Source organism: Balaenoptera musculus, chromosome 2 (genome assembly GCF_009873245.2).
Source record: "Balaenoptera musculus isolate JJ_BM4_2016_0621 chromosome 2, mBalMus1.pri.v3, whole genome shotgun sequence".
Classification (NCBI taxonomy): Eukaryota; Metazoa; Chordata; class Mammalia; order Artiodactyla; family Balaenopteridae; genus Balaenoptera; species Balaenoptera musculus.
Window position 1 is genome coordinate 88,960,573 of NC_045786.1, and position 21,277 is coordinate 88,981,849.

The 21,277-nt window shown below is 39.0% G+C and overlaps 1 protein-coding gene across 5 annotated transcripts in view; it reads right to left on the reverse strand.

Moving 5' to 3' along the window:
* WDR76 (WD repeat domain 76) overlaps nt 1-21,277 on the reverse strand; it is a 61,821-nt gene that overhangs the window by 15,843 nt on the left and 24,701 nt on the right. For all 5 annotated transcript variants that reach the window (XM_036841675.1, XM_036841676.1, XM_036841677.1 and 2 more), the window contains 4 exons: nt 10,437-10,563; nt 8,686-8,787; nt 8,542-8,585; nt 7,511-7,664 (listed from right to left, as the gene is read on the reverse strand). In XM_036841675.1, coding sequence (XP_036697570.1) covers nt 7,511-7,664; nt 8,542-8,585; nt 8,686-8,787; nt 10,437-10,563 — 427 coding nt within the window. The remainder of the gene's footprint in view (nt 1-7,510; nt 7,665-8,541; nt 8,586-8,685; nt 8,788-10,436; nt 10,564-21,277) is intronic.

The following is a 21,277-nucleotide window of genomic DNA, read 5'->3' on the forward strand; positions in this document are numbered from 1 at the left end:
TGAACCAGAACAACTTTCATCTCTAAATCTAGTTTAGTCGGCTCTGAAATACTCAAACACTTTTGTTTTTGTCTTTTTTATTTAAGTTTTTAAATAAAGAGAAAAAAAATTTAAAGAAAAGAAAGAAACGTGAAAAGAGAAGGAAGGAAAAAAATTACAATCACACAAACTCCCCCTCCTACCCAGAGTTAACCACTGTTAACATTTTGGCATATTTGTCTATAGCATATATTTTTTAGAAAAACAAAACTCTCCATTGTTATAAGGAACTCAAACAAATATACAAAGAAATATACAAAGACAAAAGTTTTGAAAAATCATTCAAAACCCAAAATTGACCAAAATTATCATTAAAATACTAAGTGATCATTAAAGATGTCTTTACATGTACTTACTTATACAGATAGAAGGATAGAGAAGAAATTTAGAGGAAAAAAAAAGGCCACTTTAAATAGTATTAAATTTAACTATACTTTAGGGGCTTCCCTGGTGGTGCAGTGGTTAAGAATCCACTTGCCAATGCAGGGTACACGGATTCGAGCCCTGGTCCAGGAAGATCCCACATGCTGTGGGGCAACTAAGCCCATGTGCCAGAACTACTGAGCCTGCACTCTAGAGCCCTCAAGCCACAACTACTGAGCCCGTGTGCGACAACTACTGAAGCCCGCATGCCTACAGCCCATGCTCTGCAACAAGTGAAGCCACCACAATAAGAAGCCCACGCACCGCAATGAAGAGTAGCCCCCGCTCGCCACAACTAGAGAAAGCCCGCACGCACCAACGAAGACCCAATGCAGCCATAAATAAATAAATTTATATTAAAAATTTTTTTAACTATACTTTAAAATAATAAAAGAAAATCAAGCTGAAGGAATTTTTGAACTTCGAGGATTTCTTTACAAGAGCTATCTCCTAAGAAGGAAAAAGTATAAAATATAAAGCAGTTTTAGTCATTACGCTTTTTTATTTAACTATGTATGTCTCAATTTTAGACAATTTCTATTGACTGAGAACATTATTCTCACCCCTCCTCCAATCTCCCCTTTCTCCATCTCTATATTTTGTTATTTTTGTTTTTTCCAGGTTAACAACATTCATATCCAGTTCTGTAACCATAATTTATATGGCTGTTTAATATTAGTTCTGTATTTACATATTTATTTATCTATTTCATTTATTTTTGGCTGCGTCAGGTCATAGTTGCAGCACATGGGATCTTGATTGCGGCATGCGGGGTCTTTCATTGCAGCACACAGGCTCTTCATTGTGGCACGCGGGTTTCTCTCTAGTTGTGGCGTGCGGGTTTTCTCTCTCTAGTTGTGGTGCGTGGGCTCCAGAGCACGTGGCTCTGTAGTTTGCGGCACACGGGCTCTCTAGTTGAGGCCCGTGGGCTTAGTTGCCCCACAGCATGTGGGATCTTAGTTCCCCAACCAGGGATCAAACCCACATCCCCTGCATTGGAAGGCAGATTCTTTACCACTGGACCAGGGAAGTCCCAGTTGTGTATTTAAATGGATTCAATACTCATCATCAATTTTTCTGTCAAGCTTCTCCATTCCTGAATCCTTAATTTTGATTTACTCTCAATTGGCCAAGATTTGCTATCAAGCAGTTTTTTCCAGATGAACTCATAGGTCTTCAATTTCTTGAGTTTTTTCAGATGTGAAAAGACCTACCTGCTGTCTTTACATTAGAATAATATTTTGGGCTGGGTATGTATTCCAGGCCACACTTCCTTCTCTCAGAACTTTGTAGACATTACATGAAATGTTGCTGTAGAAAACTGAGGCAAACCTGGCTTTTCCCCTTGAATATAATTTGTTTTTCCTGCCTAAAGAATTCTTTATCCTTTAAGTCCAAATCTTCCTAGAACATGGCATACACACTCAAATCTGCCAATCCAATTCTGTCTTTTCAGAAAAGTTCTCTTTGAATATATTTTCTGTTCCATTTGTTGGGTCATCTTTGACTGGCTTTCCTTTCCTTTTTTTTTAATGAATTTATTTATTTATTTATTTATTTATTTATTTATTTATTTATTTATCTTTGGCTGCCTTGGGTCTTGCTACTGCACACGGGCTTTCTCTAGTCATGGCAAGTGGGGGCTACTCTTCGTTGTGGTGCGTGGGCTTCTCATTGCAGTGGCTTCTCTTGTTGCGGAGCACAGGCTCTAGGCACATGGGCTTCAGTAGTTGTGGCACACAGGTTTCAGTAGTTGTGGCTCGTGGGCTCTAGAGCGCAGGCTCAGTAGTTGTGGCACACGGGCTTCCTTGCTCCACGGCATGTGGGATCTTCCTGGACCAGGGATTGAACCCGTGTCCCCTGCATTGGCAGGTGGATTCTTAACCACTGCGCCACCAGGGTAGTCCTGGCTTTCCTTTTCTATTGGCTTTTCTCATAAAACTTTTTTCATCTGTGTTTGAGATTACCTCAGATATTTCCTTTAATATCTGTAATTTCATTTTCAGCAATGTCTATTCTGTTCCTTGCTTTTGTCTAATTTATTAGTTTCACTGATCTTCAATTTGTTTCTTTAGTTCTACAGTCTCCTTTTTCATTTCATTCTGTTGTTTTATCACCTTAGCTTTGAGTCTTATTTTACCAAATTAATGTTGATATTAACTTGCTCCACAGCAGCACTGTCCAAAAGAACTTTCTGAGATGACAAAAATGTTATATGTATGCACTGTCCAATATGGTATCCACTAGTCATGTGTGGCTATTAAGCACTTGAAATGTGCCTGGTGTAATTGAAGAACTGAATTTTCTATTTTAATTAATTTAAAAATAAATACACGTATCCCCCACTTTTCAAAAGTTCGCTTTATGCCACTTCGCTCTTACAAAACACCTATATTAGTACCTATTTTTGCTGACCGAAGGGAATCCAAAGAAGATTTTTGCTTTTGTGAGAAAAGGTGAAAAATGAAAATAGTATTCAGCGTTTGTTTTGCAGGAAGTTGTTACAGAGGCTTTATGTATAAAGCTATACATCTGACCTCTACCCACCTCTACAGCTTCCCCTTATTCCACTCATCCCTTCCGTTTATGCCTCTGCTGTTTATGCTCTAGCCACAGAGGCATTCTTTCAGGTCCTTAAATGGGTCAAGCCAGCATCCTCCTGCCTAAGGTCCTTGACATGCTGTTCCTCTTGTGTGAAATGCTCTTTTCCCTTTCTTTGCTTGGTTTACTCCTACTTAGCTTTCAAATCTCAACTCAATTCTCACTTCCTCAGGGAAGCCTTCCTTGATCCTCCAAATCAGGCCAGTTCCCCTGTTATGTGTTTTTATAACACTACTTTTCCTCCACTCCATTAATCACAGTATGTAATTCACTCCACTTATCAAACATGTAATTATTTCATTCATGCTGCTTTTGCCACTAAATTCTAAACTCTATAAGGACAGAGAAAATCCTTCCTCACAAATATGGATGGGGAGTCATTAGAATAGTACTTAGGGGACTTCCCTGGTGGCGCAGTGGTTAAGAATCCGCCTGCCAATGCAGGGGACACGGGTTTGAGCCCTGGTCCGGGAAAATCCCACATGCCGCAGAGCAACTAAGCTCGTGCACCACAACTACTGAGCCTGTGCTCTAGAGCCTGTGAGCCACAACTACTGAGCCCACGTGCCACAGCTACTGAAGACTACACACCTAGAGCCTGTACTCCACAACAAGAGAAGCCACCACAATGAGAAGCCCACGCACCACAACAAATAGTAGCCCCCACTTGCCACAACTAGAGAAAGCCCACGCGCAGGCTTAACCTAACACAGCCAAAAAATAAAGACCTAACAGCCAAAAAATAAATATAGAAATAAATTTATTAAAAAAAAAAGAAGAGTACTTAGCACAAAATACTCAATAAGTGTGGAATGAATGAATGGGTGGGGTGACCGAATAAATGACAGCTCATCTTTTGATTCTAGGTGAGACTAGGAATCTGACAGAAGGTTAAGAGGAAAACTGAGGGACTGCCAAGACAATACAATGAGATAAAAGTCTTTTCAACAAATAGTGCTGGGACAACTGGATATACACATACAAAAAGATGAACTTGGGCTCTTACCTTACAGCATATACAAAAATAATTCAAAAAAAAAAATTCGGGGCTTCCCTGGTGGCGCAGTGGTTGAGAGTCTGCCTGCCAATGCAGGGAACACGGGTTCGAGCCCTGGTCTGGGAAGATCCCACATGCCACGAAGCAACTAGGCCCGTGAGCCACAACTACTGAGCCTGCGCGTCTGGAACCTGTGCTCCGCAACAAGAGAGGTCACAATAGTGAGAGGCCCGCGCACCGCGATGAAGAGTGGCCCCCGCTTGCCGCAACTAGAGAAAGCCCTAGCACAGAAACGAAGACCCAACATAGCAATCAATCAATCAATAAAAAAAAAAAAAAAAAAAAAAATTCAAGATGGATCAGTGAACTAAATGTGAAAGCTAAAACTATAAAATTTTTAGAAAAAATAGGAGAAAATCTTTAAGACTTTGGGCTACACAAAAGATTTCTTAGATATGACACCAAAAACACAGTCCATTAAAAGTTTGATGAATCAGACATCATCAAAATTCAAAAATTTGCACTTCAAAAGATAGCATTAAGAAGATGAAAAGAAGAAATATTTGCAAATCACGTATCTGATAAGGATGTGTATCTAGAATATACAAAGAACTCTTACAACTCAACAAGAAGACAAACAACCCAATAAAAAATTGACAAAAGATTTGAATAGACATTTCACCAAAGATATCCAAATGGCAGGAAAAGATTCTCAACATCATTAGTCATTAGAGAAATGCAAATCAAAACCACATGGAGATACAACTTCATTAAGAAGATACCACCCACTTGAAAGGCTATAATCGAAAAGACAGATAATAATAAATGTTGGTGACCATGTAGAAAAATTTGAACCCTCATACATTGCTGGTAGGAATAGAAAATGATGCAGCCACTTTGGAAAGCAGTTTGGCAGTTCCTCAAATGTTAACCAGTTACCATATGACCTAGCAATTCTACTCCCAGATACCTACCCAAGAGAAATGAAAACACAGACCTACACAAAAATGTGTACACAAATGTTTATAGTAGAATTATTCAGAATAGCCAAAAAGTGGAAACAACCCAAATGTCTATCAAATGATGCACGGATAAACAAAATGTGGTAAAATCAAACAATGGAGTACTATTCAGCAATAAAAAAAGAATGAGGTGCTGATAGATGCTATAAGACAGATAAACCTTAAAACTATGCTAAAAGAGGGACTTCCCTGGTGGTCCGGTGGTAAAGAATCCGCCTCCCAATGCAGGGGACACGGGTTCAATCCCTGGTTGGGGAACTAAGATCCCACATGCCGCGGGGCAACTAAGTCCATGTGCCACAACTACAGAGCCCACGAGCCCTGGAGCCTGCACACCACAACTAGAGAAAAACCCACATGCCACAACTAGAGAGAAGCCTGCGCACCGCAACAAAGAGCCCACGCTGCAATGAAAGATCCTGCACGCCTCAACAAAAGATCCCGCATGCCTCAACAAAGACCCCACATGCTTCAACTAAGACCCAACACAGCCAAAATAAATAAATTAATTATTTTTTTAAAAAAACTATGCTAAAAGAAAAATGCCAATATAAAAGACCACATATTTTATGATTCTATTTATATGAAATGTCCAAAAAGTGCAAATTTGTGGAGATTTGCCTGGGGATAAGGGTAGAAACAGGGATTAAATGTAAGTAGCCATGAGGAATCTTATAGGAATGATGAAAATGTTCTAAAACTGAATTATGGTGATATTTACACAACTCAATAAACTTATTAAAAATCATTATTAAACTGTACATTTTAAATGTGTAGATTTTATAAAATATAAATTATACCTCAATAAAGCTAAACTTTTTTTAAAAAAACTAGGGGAGTTGCGAAGTGAGCACAGGATAGCCAAGATAATGGTTTTAGACTTGCTCAGTCTGTTAATGAGATAGCCAGGTGTCCTGAAAAATTAGAAAGTTGATAAAAATATTGGACTACAGAGACCCAATAATACAGATTTTTGGAGTCACCAGAAAAGACATGACAAAGGGACTTTTCTACATATCTTCAACACACCCTGAAAAGATCTTCACTTGACTATATTAATTCTCTATTTTTCCTTTTCTAAGTTCTTCAACAAATAGTCTATCCATTGATTCCATTTCTTCTTCCACCCCATACTTTTTTTAATCTCCTAAAGTCTGTGTTCCTTTCTTACCTTATTGTTGAAGCTCTCAACTCACTTCTGATACCCTATTTTCAAAACTAATGGCCCTTTTTCTGTTCCCATTCTTTTTAACTCATCTAAAAAAAAGCCCTGTCAAACTCCCATGCTTGAAATTCATCTCTTAGCTTATACAACCTTATACTATTTCTGGTCCTCTTCCCACTTCTCTGCTTCTGTTTTCTTTACCAAATCCTTTCACCTCCTACCCCCACTCACATCTTATCAAAATAAGGGAGAACCTATGCTCCCAAAATAAGAGAGAATTTGGTTTTCATTTATTCTCTTCTCACTTACAAGATCCATTTTATTTATTAACCCCAACCCACTGCAAGTCACCATGATTTCTCCATCTCCATTAATTGTCCTTATGGCATTTTTCAGGTCTTTGTTCTACTTCCCCAATTAAAAAATAAATTCAGAGAACATTAACTTGGCTTTTCTCAATTTTGTAAACACTGAAAGCAATCAATGCATTATTATATGTACAATGAATGAAATTCAATATCTGTTTCTGACTCATCAAAAAATGACTAGGGGGCTTCCCTGGTGGTGCAGTGGTTAAGAATCCGCCTGCCAATGAAGGGGACATGGGTTCGAGCCCTGGTCCGGGAAGATCCCACATGCCGCGGAGCAACTAAGCCCGTGCGCCACAACTACTGAGCCTGCGCTCTAGAGCCCACGAGCCACAACTACTGAGCCCATGTGCCACAACTACTGAGCCTGCGTGCCTCGAGCCCGTGCTCTGCAACAAGAGAAGCCACCACCATGAGAAGCCCGCGCACTGCAACAAAGAGTAGCCCCCGCTCCCTGCAACTAAAGAAAGCCCACGCGCAGCAATGAAGACCCAATGCAGCCAAAAATAAATAAAAAATAAATAAATTTAAAAAAAAATTACTAGGATCATCCTAAGCAGATCCTTGGGAAGATATTTTGATCCAGCTTGGAAACTGTATTTTAAACATAATTAGAAGCCTAAGAACTTTGTATGATCTTTTCATATACACATTTAAAGCTGTAATAAACTTTCCTGGCAGGAATTTATGCCCAGATGACTAAAGATATTCAAGCTAAAAATATTAAAGTTCTACAAAGCAAATTTAAATTCCTCTAGGTTTCTAAAATTTGGAATCACAAAGCACAAAACTATAAATCTCAAGTAACATCTAGAAACACATGGCTCTAGGCTATTCTTTCGCAGACTATTTGCTTCAAATGTTAATATCTTCAAAACAATTAATAATAACTTACCAAATCCCAAAGTCCAACTTGTCCAGATCTGGCCCCAGCTGCCACCAAAGTTCTAATTTCTGATGGATGGAGAGCCACTGAGAATATTGGGCCTTTGGTAACTTTATAAACAGTATCTTCACTAATGATCATGCCATTTAAATTGGCTTTGTAGCTGAGAAGATTAAAAAGTTAAATTTTAGAAGTAAAACCAAACTCAGTAGTCAAAACAAGTAAAAGATGATTCGAAAAAGTAAAATCACAATTAGTAAATGTGGGAAAATATTCAACTTCCTGGCAACCAAGGAAATCAAATTAAACAATGGGGTACTATTTTTCACTTATAAAAGCCAGGAGGCTGCAGTTAAACATACATTCATATATATTGCTAACAGCAGAAGTAAATTCATTTAAGATTTTCAGAAATTTTTAAAAAAGATTTTGGAAAACAATCTAGCATGTCCTAAAAGCCATGAAAATGTCCATAATATCTGACACATTAATCTCACTTCTGGAATCTATCCTAAGGAAATAATCCACTATCACAATATAAACTTCAACAAACACACATACAAACACTCAAAACTAAATAGAAAACAATTCCAAATACCAAGGGAGTAAGAGGAGGTTAAGTAAATTCTACCTGCTGAATCAAATATTATGCAATTATTCAATAAATTTGAAGACTCTAGTAACATGCAACCACAATGTTAATAGAAAAGCATAATGCAAAACTGTACATATATTAGAACATAACAAAGTAAAAATGTATGTGATTTCACTCATTTATTAAACACTGAATGAATATATACTATGTGAAATGCACTTTTCTGGTTACTGAGACAAAATCCATGCATTCATGAAGCTTATATCCTAGTGGTATTGCATATGGTGATACACGAAAGGAAATATACAAAAACAACAGTTGTTAGGGTAGAAATATGATGGATAATTTTTCACACCTCATTTTCAAATTTCCTGTAATGGTATATAGTCTTTAAGTTATAAAGATCTCAGAAAATATAAAACAAAGGCAAGGAATTTTAACTCACCTTTTAATGCTAGATAACGCCTTCTCAGTGTTTTTACTTCTTGTCTGAAACAATGGGAGAAACCAAAGCACTAAGTTAATATATGTACTAAAATTTGCTTAACAGATGATTCTAAAAGCTTGGGCTTACCCTCCCAAGTGATACCTTGCTCACTTCTGCCCAAGTCTGCAGAAATCCTTTAAATAGTTCACTGTTATCATCTCGATTTTCAGAAGTCATTTCTAAAGGCCCAGGAGGTAACAAAGGCTGTTATAAAAAATAAGAAAAAAAAGTTGGTTGTCGCTCTGCCCTAGAATGTAAGCTTAAGATTTCTTACTACTTTACTTTCAATACGAACAACAGTGGTGACACATAGTTAGCATTCAAAAACAGTTGCTCAATGAATGAATGCCAAGTATACTGTAAAGTAATAACATGTATTATCTCATTTAATCCCCTTAATAATCCAGTGAATGAGATATCACATTATAAAGACAGTGGAATGAAACTTAGAGAAGTTAATTTGTCCAAAGTTCCACTGCCAATACCTGAAGTTGCTGGGAATTGATTCAGATCAGTTCAATTTCATACCTCAAAGTTATTACTCTATGTCAGTGTTTTTTATTTTTTATTTTTTAAATTGAAGCATAGTTGATTTACAATGTTGTGTCCATCTCTGCTGTACAGCAAAGTGACTCAGTTATACACATATAGACATTCTATTTTATATTCTTTTCCATTATGGTTTATCACAGGATACTGAATATAGTTCCCTGTGCTATATACAGTAGGACCTTGTTGTTTACCCATCCTATATATAATAGTTTACATCTGCTAATCGCAAACTCCCAGTCCTTCCCTCCCCCACCGCCTCCCCCCTTGGCAACCACAAGTCTGTTCTCAATTTCTGTGAGTTTCTGTTTTGTGGATAGGTTCATTTGTGCCATATTTTAGATTCCACATATTAAGTGATATCATATGATATTTGTCTTTCTCTTTCTGTATGTCAGTGTTTTTTAAATCACAGGTTGTAACCCATAGGTCGTGAAATCATTTTAATACATTACAACCAACAGTGTGTTTTAGTGAATGAGAAAAGAACAGACTAGGAAATACAAAAGTGTATCACACGTAGTAAGGATAAGTATCATTTCACAAAAGTTTTGTTTCAGTTGTGTGTGTGTGTGTGTGTGTGTGTGTGTGTGTGTGTGTGTGTGTGTGTGGAATGGGTTCAATGTAAATGTATTTCTTATCATGGATGGTTGGAGGCTTCAAAAAAATTTGAAAGCTACTCTTCCCCTAGCAACTTAATTTGCAATTAGCTCTCAAAGCACCAGGCTAATCTTCCAATTTATAATTAAGCACTTAGATACAAAGTATTAAAAACAGTAGGTGCTCCTGAATAAAAAATATACTCATAATCTTATTTAGACAATAAATTTGGTAAATAAAACTCTTTCCACTCACTGATAGCATAAAATTAAACTACAGTAAGAGAACCCCATCACTATTGACATATATTATTTATTACTAATAATATTAATAACTACCATTTATTGCTTACTAAGTCCTTAATATAATGTAAGAAACTTTATAGATGCTATTTCATTTATCCCTCACAACACCTCTCTGAGAGGTTTCTGCTATTGTTGCCATTTTAAAAATGGGGAAACTGGGGCTCAAAAAGACTAAGGAATTTACCCACAATCCCACACAGGGTAAGTCTGCAGAAATATAGAATCCAAGCCAGTCTTTTACGAGTTTGAAATCTTACTCATTAAACCATACAACAGCCAAGTATTAAATTAATGAAGTACAAATTAAACATAATTTAATGACTTTTTACTCTACTTTCAAACACTTCAAATTTTTGAGTATTTTATTGGTTAATATATTGTATTTGCACTCTTTCTTACATTTTCATCTGCTACTAATATTGGCTGGGTTGGAGTTGCTGGTAATGAAACTCCTGAAGGGTCAACTTTTAGTAATCGCATTGACCTTCTACATCCAGTCCCATTTTCTTTCTTCTTAGGCTTCTTTCTAAAGGAGTGGGGGAAAAAATCATGTTATACTCATAAAAGTTATATGTATTTATTAATATCAAGGAAACAACGTCTAGTAATCTATCTCACAGATATATTCACACATTGCAAAGATGTATATACATGGCTACACTGATTTTTTTTTTTTCTTCGCCACACTGTGCAGCATGTGGAACTTTCCCAACCCAGGATCAAACCCGTGCCCCCTGCCATGGAACCATGGAGTCTCACCCACTGGACCACCAGTGAAGTCCCTACACTGATTTTAATTAAAAGCCTGGAAACATCATAAATGTTCATCATGAGGAGGTGAGGGGTGTTAAATAAATTATGACATACATATCTAGCAGAATATTATGCAGTCATAAAAAAAGAAATAGATTTTTGTGTGCTGATATGACATGAACTCTAAGATACAAGAAGCAAAAACAAGGTCCAGCACATGTTGAATATGGTTCCATTTGCTTTTTTACAAAATATATACACATACATTTGTAATTGCTGAGATTACCTATGGAAGAATACACATGAAACTATTAACAGTGGTTTTCTCTAGGGAAAAGGCCTGGAGAACTAAGGTCCAGGATAGGAAAGAGACTTAAATGTTTCATTGCATGGCCTTCCATATAGTTTACTTTTTTAAATCATATACATACCCTACTTTTTTATGCATTATTTTTTTATTTTAAAAAAGTAGTTCAGAACTTCCAGTTTCCAGTTCCAAATTTAAAGAGCTTGAAAGTCACTGCACTGTCTTATCAAGTAAAAAGCTGAACAGACTGAAAAATCAACTCTTCTAGGATCCTTAAGAGAAACGAGGGCACAGTAGAAACTGCTGAGCCTAATATTGGAGAGATAGACAGGCAAATGCAAGAAGTCATGGCTTATTGGAGCAGACTTAGAAGTGGAAACCATCATGGGAACCAGCACCAGGGTAGGAAAGCCTGAACTGTAATTGACCAATTGCTGGAGGTTCAGTGTACACAAGTCTGAGAGTTAAAAACTCCAGGGAAAACTAGACAGCTACATGTAAAAGAATGGAACTAGAATATTTTCTCACACCATATACAAAAACAGACTCAAAATGGATTAAAGGCTTTAATGTAAGACCTGAAACCATAAAACTCCTAGAAGAAAACACAGGTACTACACTCTTTGACATTGGTCTTGGCAATATTTTTTGGATGTGTCTCCTCAGGCAAGAGCAACAAAAGTAAAAAATAAACAAATGGGACCTAATCAAACTTAAAAGCTTTTGCAAAACAAAGGAAACCATCAACAAAATGAAAAGGCAACTGACTGAAGGGAAGAAGATTTGTGCAAATGATATGTCCAATAACGGATTAATATCCAAAATATATAAACAGCTCATACAACTCAACATCAAAAACAAAATAATCTGATTAAACAATGGGCAGAGGACCCAAAGAAGACATAGAAATGGCCAACAGGCACAAATGAAAAGGTTAGATCATCAGGGTGCACCACAACAACTGACACTGTGCTCTAGAGCTCGTGAGCCACAACTACTGAGTCTGCGCAACACAACTACTGAAGCCCATGCACCCTAGAGCCTGTGCACCGCAAGTATTGAGCCCATGCACCACACCTACTGAAGCCCACATGCTCTAGGGCCCGCGTGCCACAACTACTGAGCTAGTGTGCTGCAACTACCAAAGCCCGTGTACCTAGAGCCCATGCTCCACAAGAGAAGCCACCGCAATGAGAAGCCCACACACTGCAACAAAGAGTAGCCCTCGCTCACTGCAACTAGAGAAAGCCTGCACGCAGCAACAAAGACCCAGTGCAGCCAAAAAAAAAAAAAAAAGAAATACATGCACCCCAATGTTCATAGCAGCATTTTTTATAATAGACAAGATATGGATGCAACCTAAAAGTTCATCAACAGAAGACGAATGGATAAAGAAGATGTGGTATATATATATATATATATATATGTATACAATGTAATACTACATAGCCATAAAAAAGTGAAGTTTTCCCATTTGCAACAACATGACTGAAACTGGAGGCTATTATGCTTAGTGAAATAAATCAGTCAGAAAAAGACAAATACTGTTATATCACCTACATGTGGAATCTAAAGCATAAAACAAATGAATGACTATAACAAAACAGAAACAGACTCACAGATATAGAGAACAAACTAGTGGTTACCAGTGGGAGAGGTCAAGAGGGGAGGGGCAAGATAGGGGTAGGAGGTCAAGAGGTACAAACCACTTTGTACAAAATAAATAAGCTACAAGGATATATTTATAGCACAGGGAATACAGCCATCATTTTATAGTAACTATAAATGGAGTATAATCTATAAAAATTTTAAATCACCATGTTGTACACCTGAAAATAATATAATATTGTAAATCAACTACACTTAAACTGTACTACTATGAAACCTAATATGAAGACCAAAAATTTGAAATGATCTCTGGCCCATGGCCTTAAAAAGACTGTAACTAGTTCCTTTTAACTTAAATTTTACCACTTTAGCTTAACAGTGAGGTATAAAACAAAACCAAGTATACTTGTTATATACTTGGTTAAATACTGGTTAAATTTACCAAAGATTCCTCCAGAAGTCTTTGGTAAATTTAACATTCATTATTAACTTTTATAGTATTAAAATATTATAAGTAATGTGCCAATTTCAAAGTCCTCTAAATCTTTTGTCACAACGATATTTATAGCACTGTAAACAGAACTAAAGCCTGATATCATATATTATTAAAACTGACATTTATCTCCAAAAGAATTTGACCTGTGGTGACTGAACTCTGAAAAAAGTAAAAAGACTGGTAGTTGGAGAAAAGTAGATCTCTCACATTACTTAGTCAATGGCAGTTCCACTGTAACTTAGCCTTAATCTTTTTGCTGAAATGATCTAAATAACAAAAGATCCATAATAAAAATATTTTTTAAAAAAGAAATGAGCTATTAAGCCATGAAAAGACATGGGGGAACCTTAAATGCATATTACTAAAAAAAGCAGCCAACCTGAATGAGACTACATACTGTATGATTCCAAATACATGACTGACATTCAGGAAAAGGCAAAACTATGGAGACAAAAAAGATCAGTGATTGCAAGGGGTGAGGGTGATAAGGGATGAAAAAGCAGAGCACAGAGGATTTTAGGGCAGTGAAATACTCTGTACACTATAATGACAGATATATGTCATTATACATTTGTACAAACCCAAAGAACGAACAACACCAAGAGTGAACCCTAAGGTAAACTACAGATCTGGGGTGATTATGATGTATCAAGGTAGGTTTATCCTTGGTAACAAACGTACCACTCTGGTGAGTGATTCTGATAATGGAAGAAGCTATGCATGTGTCGGGCAGGGGATGGAAATCTCTGTAACTTACTCTCAATTTTGCTGTGAAACTAAAACTGCTCTAAAAATAAAATCTTAAAAAAAAAGAAACCTCAAGGGGGCCTCACCCCCACAATTTTGTAAGATTTATATCCAGGAGCTTGACCAGGCCCTCAAAGTAAATATCAGAGAAAAATCTCCTCATGCTTCTAGCAGGGAGAGGAGAAAAGGAAGAATTTTGAGATAGGCCAGAGCACTCTGTTCTTCTTAACAGGCCTGCCCTCAGGAGAAATTAGTTAACCAGAGCCTAACCTGCTAGGGTATTGTCAGAGGCTAACTGACCTGGGGAAGGGAAATACCCAACAGCAGCCCACTCTTGCCATCTTGTCCAACCTAAGGAGAGACGAAAAAAACTAAAACACTTGTGAAGTTCACAGTCCAAAGACATAGGTTCAGTCAGAGACTGAGAACTAATAACAAGACTACAGAATGCTCCCCTCCCCCAACATCTCACCACCACATTGCTAAAGACCTATTTATAACATTTACTTTTTCTTGGTACATCATGTCCAGTTATCAAGAAAAAATTACAAGACACACTGAAAAGCAAAAAACACAATTTAAAGAAACAGAGCAAGCTTCAAAACCAGACATGGCAGAAATGTTGAAATTATCACACTAAGAATTTAAAACGGGCTTCCCTGGTGGCGCAGTGGTTGGGAGTCTGCCTGCCAATGCAGGGGACACGGGTTCGAGCCCTGGTCTGGGAAGATCCCACATGCCACGGAGCGACTGAGCCCGTGAGCCACAACTACTGAGCCTGCGCATCTGGAGCCTGTGCTCCGCAACGGGAGAGGCCGCGACAGTAAGAGGCCCGCACACCGCGATGAAGAGGGGCCCCCGCTCGCCGCAAGTGGAGAAAGCCCTCGCACAGAAACGAAGACCCAACACAGCCAAAAATAAAAAATAAATTAATTAATTAAAAAAAAAAAAAAAAAAAGAATTTAAAACAACTGTGATTAACATGCTAAGGGCTCCAATGGATAAAATACATACCATGAAAGAACAGATAAGCAATGTCAACAGAGGGATGTAAATACTAAGAAAGAACCAAAAAGAAATGCCAGAGATCAAAAACACTATAATAGAAATGAAGAATGCCTTTGATGGGCTCAGTAATAGACTGGACATGGCTGAAGAAAGAATCTCTGACCTTGGGGATATCTCAACAGGAATCTCTAAAACTGAAAAGCAAGGAGAAAAAGACAAAAAATAGAACGGAATAACGAAGAACGTAGTTAACTAAAAAAGTATAACATATAAATAATGGGAATACAAGAAAAAGAAGAAAAAAAGTAATAGAAGAAATATTTGAAATAATAACTGAAAATTCCCCCAAACTAGTGTCAGACACCAAACCACAGATCTAGAAAGCTCAGAGAACATCAAGCAAGATAAATGCAAAAACAAAAATGAAAACAAACAAAGAAAACCTACAACTAGGCAATTCATTTCCAAACTACAGAAAAATCAAAGATAAAATCCTGAAAGGAGCCAGAAGGAAAAAACACTTTACCTACAGAGAACAAAGATAGAAATTAAATCTATCTTCTCAGAAACCATGCAGGCAAGGAGAGAGTGAAAATATTTAGAGTGTAGAGAGAAAAGTAAAACCCAACCTAGAATTATGTACCCTGGGAAGTTATCCATCAAAGGAAAAGCAAATTAGGAACTTCTGAGACAGTGAACACAGAGAGATGCTAGAAGAGTGATGCTCTCAGAGAGAGATGGAAGCTCCGTGCCCTTTCCCCATGCCTTGCCTGATGCATCTATCCCATCTGGCTGTTCCTGAGTCATATCCACTGTAATAAACAGCACAAGGTGAGTGGTGCTCTTGAGAACCTTCTGTGCTTACTACTCACACCTTTTCCAGGGACACTTTCTTAAAAGGACCAACAAGCATCCAGTTTATTCAGATATAATCCCAGATTCATGGAGTTGTTGCTGACCAGATTACACCTGTCTCACTAAGACTGGAGTTTCCGGACAAAAAGACAAGATGGCAGAGTAGAAGGAAGTGAGCTCACCTCTTCTTACGTAAACACCAAAAATCACAACTAACTGCTGAACAACCATCAACAAAAACACGCTGGAAGCTACGAAAAGATACCCTACATCCAAAGACAAAGAAGAAGCCACAAGGAGATGGTACAAGGGGCACAATCGCAATAAAATCAAATCCCATACCTGCCAGGTGGATGACTCACAAACTGGAAAATAATTATACCACAGAAGTTCTCCCACAGGAGGGAGAACCCCACATCAGCATCTACAGCCTGGGTTTCTGGCAACAGGAGAAGAAGTCTCCAGAGAACCTGGCTTTGAAGGCCAGTTTGATCACAGGAATTCCACAGGACTGGGGAAACAGAAATTCCACTCTTGGAGGGCACACACAAGGTCTCATGCGCACCAGGACTCAGGGAAAAAAGCAGTGACCTCAAAAGAGACTGTGCCAGCCCTACCTGCCAATAATGGAGGGTCTCCAGTGGAGGCAGGAGTGGCTGTGGCTCACTGCAGGGACAAAGACACTGGCGGCAGTAGTTCTGGGGAGTACTCATCAGTGTGAGCCTTCCTGGAGGCCACCAATTTCTCACCAAGACCTGGCCCCACCCAACAACCTGAAGCTTCCATTACTGGGACCCCATGGCCAAACAACCAACAGGGTGGGACACAGCCCCACCCATCAGCAGACAGGTTACCTAAAGTATTCCTGAGCACAAAGCTGCCCACTAAACACACAGCATGACCCAGCCCTGCCCAACAGAGGGACAAGACCCAGCTCCACACCCCAGTGGGCAGTAACCAGTCCCTCCCACCAGAAAGCCTGCACAAGCCTCTTAGACAGCCTCATCCACCAGGGAGCAGGCAGCAGAAGGAAGAAGAAATACAACCCTGCAGCCTGCAGAATGAACACCACAATCACAGGAAGTTAGATAAAATGAGACGGCAGAGAAACATATCCCACACTAAGGAACATGATAAAACCTCAGAAGAACAATTAAATGAAGTGGAGAAAGGCAATCTACCTGAAAAAGAATTCAGAGTAATGATAGTGTAGATTATCCAAGATCTCAGAAAAAGAATGGACGTACAGATTCAGAAGATACAAGAAATGTTTAACAAAGACCTAGAGGAACTAAACAACAAACAAACAGAAATGGACAATACAATAACTGAAATGAAAAATACACTAGAAGGAAGCACCAACAGAATAACTAAGGCAGAAGAAAGAATGAGCAAGCTGGAAGAAAGAATGGTGGAAATCACTGCTGCAGAATAAAATAAAAAATAAAAAGAGGGCTTCCCTGGTGGCGCAGTGGTTGAGAATCTGCCTGCCAATGCAGGGGACACGGGTTCGAGCCCTGGTCTGGGAAGATCCCACATGCCGCGGAGCAACTCGGCCCGTGAGCCACAATTACTGAGCCTGTGCGTCTGGAGCCTGTGCTCGGCAACGAGAGGGGCCGCGATGGTGAGAGGCCCGCGCACCGCGATGAAGAGTGGCCCCCGCTTGCCACAACTGGAGAGAGCCCTCGCACAGGAACGAAGACCCAACAAAGCCATGCATACATACATACATACATAAAAAGTTTAAAAAAAAAAAACTTTAAAAAAAAAAATAAATAAAAATAAAAAATAAAATAAAAAGAAATGAGGAAAGATGGTGGAGGAGTAAGACGTGGAGATCACCTTCCTCCCCACAAATACATCAAAACTACATCTACATGTGGAACAGTTCCTATAGAACACATAATGAACACTGGCAGAAGACCTCAGACTTTCCAAAAGGCAAGAAACTCCCCACGTACCTTGGTAGGGCAAAAGAAAAAAGGAAAAGCAAAGACAAAAGAATAGGGACGGGACCTGTACCTCTGCGAGGGAGCTGTGAAGGAGGAAAAGTTTCCACACAGTAGGAAGCCCCTTCACTGGTGGGGATTGGAGGCGGGGGGGGGGGCAGGGGGGGAAGCTTCAGAGCCACGGAGGAGAGCAGAGCAACACGGGTGGAGAGGGCAAAGCAGAGAGATTCCTGCAAAGAGGATCAGTGCTGACAGCACTCACCAGCCTGAGAGGCTTGTCTGCTCACACGCCGGGGCGGGCGGGAGCTGGGAGCTGAGGCTCGGGCTTCAGAGTTAAGATCCCAGGGAGAGAACTGGGGTTGGCTGCGTGAACACAGCCTGAAGGGGCTAGTGCACCACAGCTAGCCGGAAGGGAGTCCGGGAAAAAGTCTGGACCTGCCTAAAAGGCAAGAGACCATTGTTTCAGGGTGCGCGAGGAGAGACGATTCAGAGCACCACCTAAACGAACTCCAGAGACAGATGCGAGCCACAGCTATCAGCAGGGACACCAGAGATGGGCATGAAATGCTAAGGCTGCTGCTGCAGCCATCAAGAAGCCTGTGTGCAAACACAGGTCACTATCCATACCTCCCCTCCTGGGAGCCTGTGCAGCCCGCCACTGTAGGGTCCCGTGATACAGGGACAACTTCCATGGGAGAATACATGGCATGCCTCACGCTGTTGCAACGTCACGCCAGTCTCTGCCACCGCAGGCTCTCCCCGCATTCCGTACCACTCCCTCCCCCCAGTCTGAGTGAAGAAATCAAAAGAAGAAAGAAAAGAATACATAGAACAAATGACAATGAAAACATGATGACCCAAAACCTATGGGACACAAAAAAAGCACTTCTGTAGGGAAGTTTATAGCAATTCAATCTCACCTCAAGAAACAACAAAAATCTCAAATAAACAACTTAACCTTACACCTAAAGCAATTAGAGAAAGAAGAACAAAAAACCCCCCAAAGTTAGCAGAAGGAAAGAAATCATAAAGATCAGATCAGAAATAAATGAAAAAGAAATGAAGGAAACAATAGCAAAGATCAATAAAACTAAAAGCTGGTTCTTTGAGAAGATAAACAAAATTGATAAACCATTAGCCAGACACATCAAGAAGAAAGGGGAGAAGACTCAAATCAACTGAATTAGAAATGAAAAAGGAGAAGTAACAACTGACACTGCAGAAATACAAAGGATCATGAGAGATTACTACAAGCAACTATATGCCAATAAAATGGACAACCTGGAAGAAATGGACAAATTCTTAGAAAAGCACAACCTTCTAAGACTGAACCAGGAAGAAATAGAAAATATGAACAGATGAATCACAAACACTGAAATTGAAACTGTGATTAAAAATCTTCCAGCAAATAAAGGCCCAGGAGGGACTTCACTGGTGGAGCAGTGGTTAAGAATCCACCTGCCAATGCAGGGGACACGAGTTCAAGCCCTGGTCCGGGAAGATCCCACATGCCGCGGAGCACCTAAGCCTGTGCACCACAACTACTGAGCCTGTGCTCTAGAGCCCATGAGCCACAACTACTGGTGCCCGCGCACCTAGAGCCTGTGCTCCACAACAAGAGAAGCCACTGCAATGAGAAGCCCGCACACCGCAGCGAAGAGTAGCCCCCACTCGCCACAACTAGAGAAAGCCCGCACGCAGCAACGAAGACCAAACACAACCAAAAATAAATAAATAAATAAACAAACTAACAAAAGGTCCAGGAACAGATGGCTTCACAGGTGAATTCTATCAAACATTTAGAGAAGAGCTAACATCTGTCCTTCTCAAACTCTTCCAAAATACAGCAGAGGGAGGAACACTCCCAAACTCATTCTACAAGGCAACCATCACCCTGATACCAAAACCAGACAAGGATGACACAAAAAAAGAAAACTACAGGCCAATATCACTGATGAACATAGATGCAAAAATCCTCAGCAAAACACTAGCAAATAGTTTGTCTATAGTTTCTTAACTATAAATGAAAAATGGATCTTGAAAATTACACATATTGGTTTTTTCACTTCATATGTCTGACTTGCGCTCCTCCAAAAAAAAAAAAAAAATACGAGCAAATAGAATTCAAAAGCACATTAAAAGAGTCATACACCATGATCAAGTGGATTTTATCCCCGGAAGGCAAGGATTCTTCAATATACGCAAATCAATCAGTGTAATAAACCATATTAACAAATTCAAGGAGAACAACCATATGATCATCTCAATAGATGCAGAAACAGCTTTCGACAAAATTCAACACCCATTTATGATAAAAACCCTCCAGAATGTAGGCATAGAGGGAACTTACCTCAACATAATAAAGGCCATATATGACAAACCCACAGCCAACATCGTTCTCAATGGTGAAAAACTGAAACCATTTCCACTAAGATCAGGAACCAGACAAGACTGCCCACTCTCACCACTATTATTCAACATAGTTTTGAAAGTTTTAGCCACAGCAATCAGAGAAGAAAAAGAAATAAAAGGAATCCAAATCAGGAAAGAAGAAGTAAAACTGTCACTGTTTGCAAATGACACGATACTATACATAGAGATGGTGAGATATATCATGCTCTTGGATCAGAAAAATCAATATTGTGAAAATGACTATTCTACCCAAAGCAATCTACAGATTCAATGCAATCCCTATCAAATTACCAATGGCATTTTCACAGAACTAGAACAAAAAATCTTAAAATTTGTATGGACACACAGAAGACCCTGAATAGCCAAAGCAATCTTGAGGAAGAAAAATGGAGCTGGAGGAATCAGACTCCCAGACTTCACACTATACTACAAACCTACAGTAATCAAGACAGTATGGTACTGGCACAAAAACAGAAATATAGATCAATGGAACAGGATAGAAAGCTCAGAGATAAACCCATGCACATATGGTCACCTTATTTTTGATAAAGGAGGCAAGAATATACAATGGCGAAAAGACAGCCTCTTCAATAAGTGGTGCTGGGAAAACTGGACAGCTACATGTAAAAGAATGAAATTAGAACACTTCCTGACACCATACACAAAAATAAACTCAAAATGGATTAAAGACCTAAATGTAAGACCAGATACTATAAAACTCTTAGAGGAAAACATAGGAAAAACACTCTTTGACATAAACCAGCAAGATCTTTTTTGACTCACCTCCTAGAGTAACGAAAATAAAATCAAAAATAAACAAATGGGACCTAATGAAACTTAAAAGCTTTTGCACAGCAAAGGAAACCATAAACAAGACGAAAAGACAACCCTCAGAATGGGAGAAAATATTTGCAAACGAAGCAGCTGACAAAGGATTAATCTCCAAAATATACAAACAGCTCATGCACCTCAATATCAAAACAACAAACGACCCAATCAAAAAATGGGCATAAGACCTATATAGACATTTCTCCAAAGAAGACATACAGATGGCCAAGAGGCACATGAAAAGATGCTCAACATCACTAATCATTAGAGAAATGCA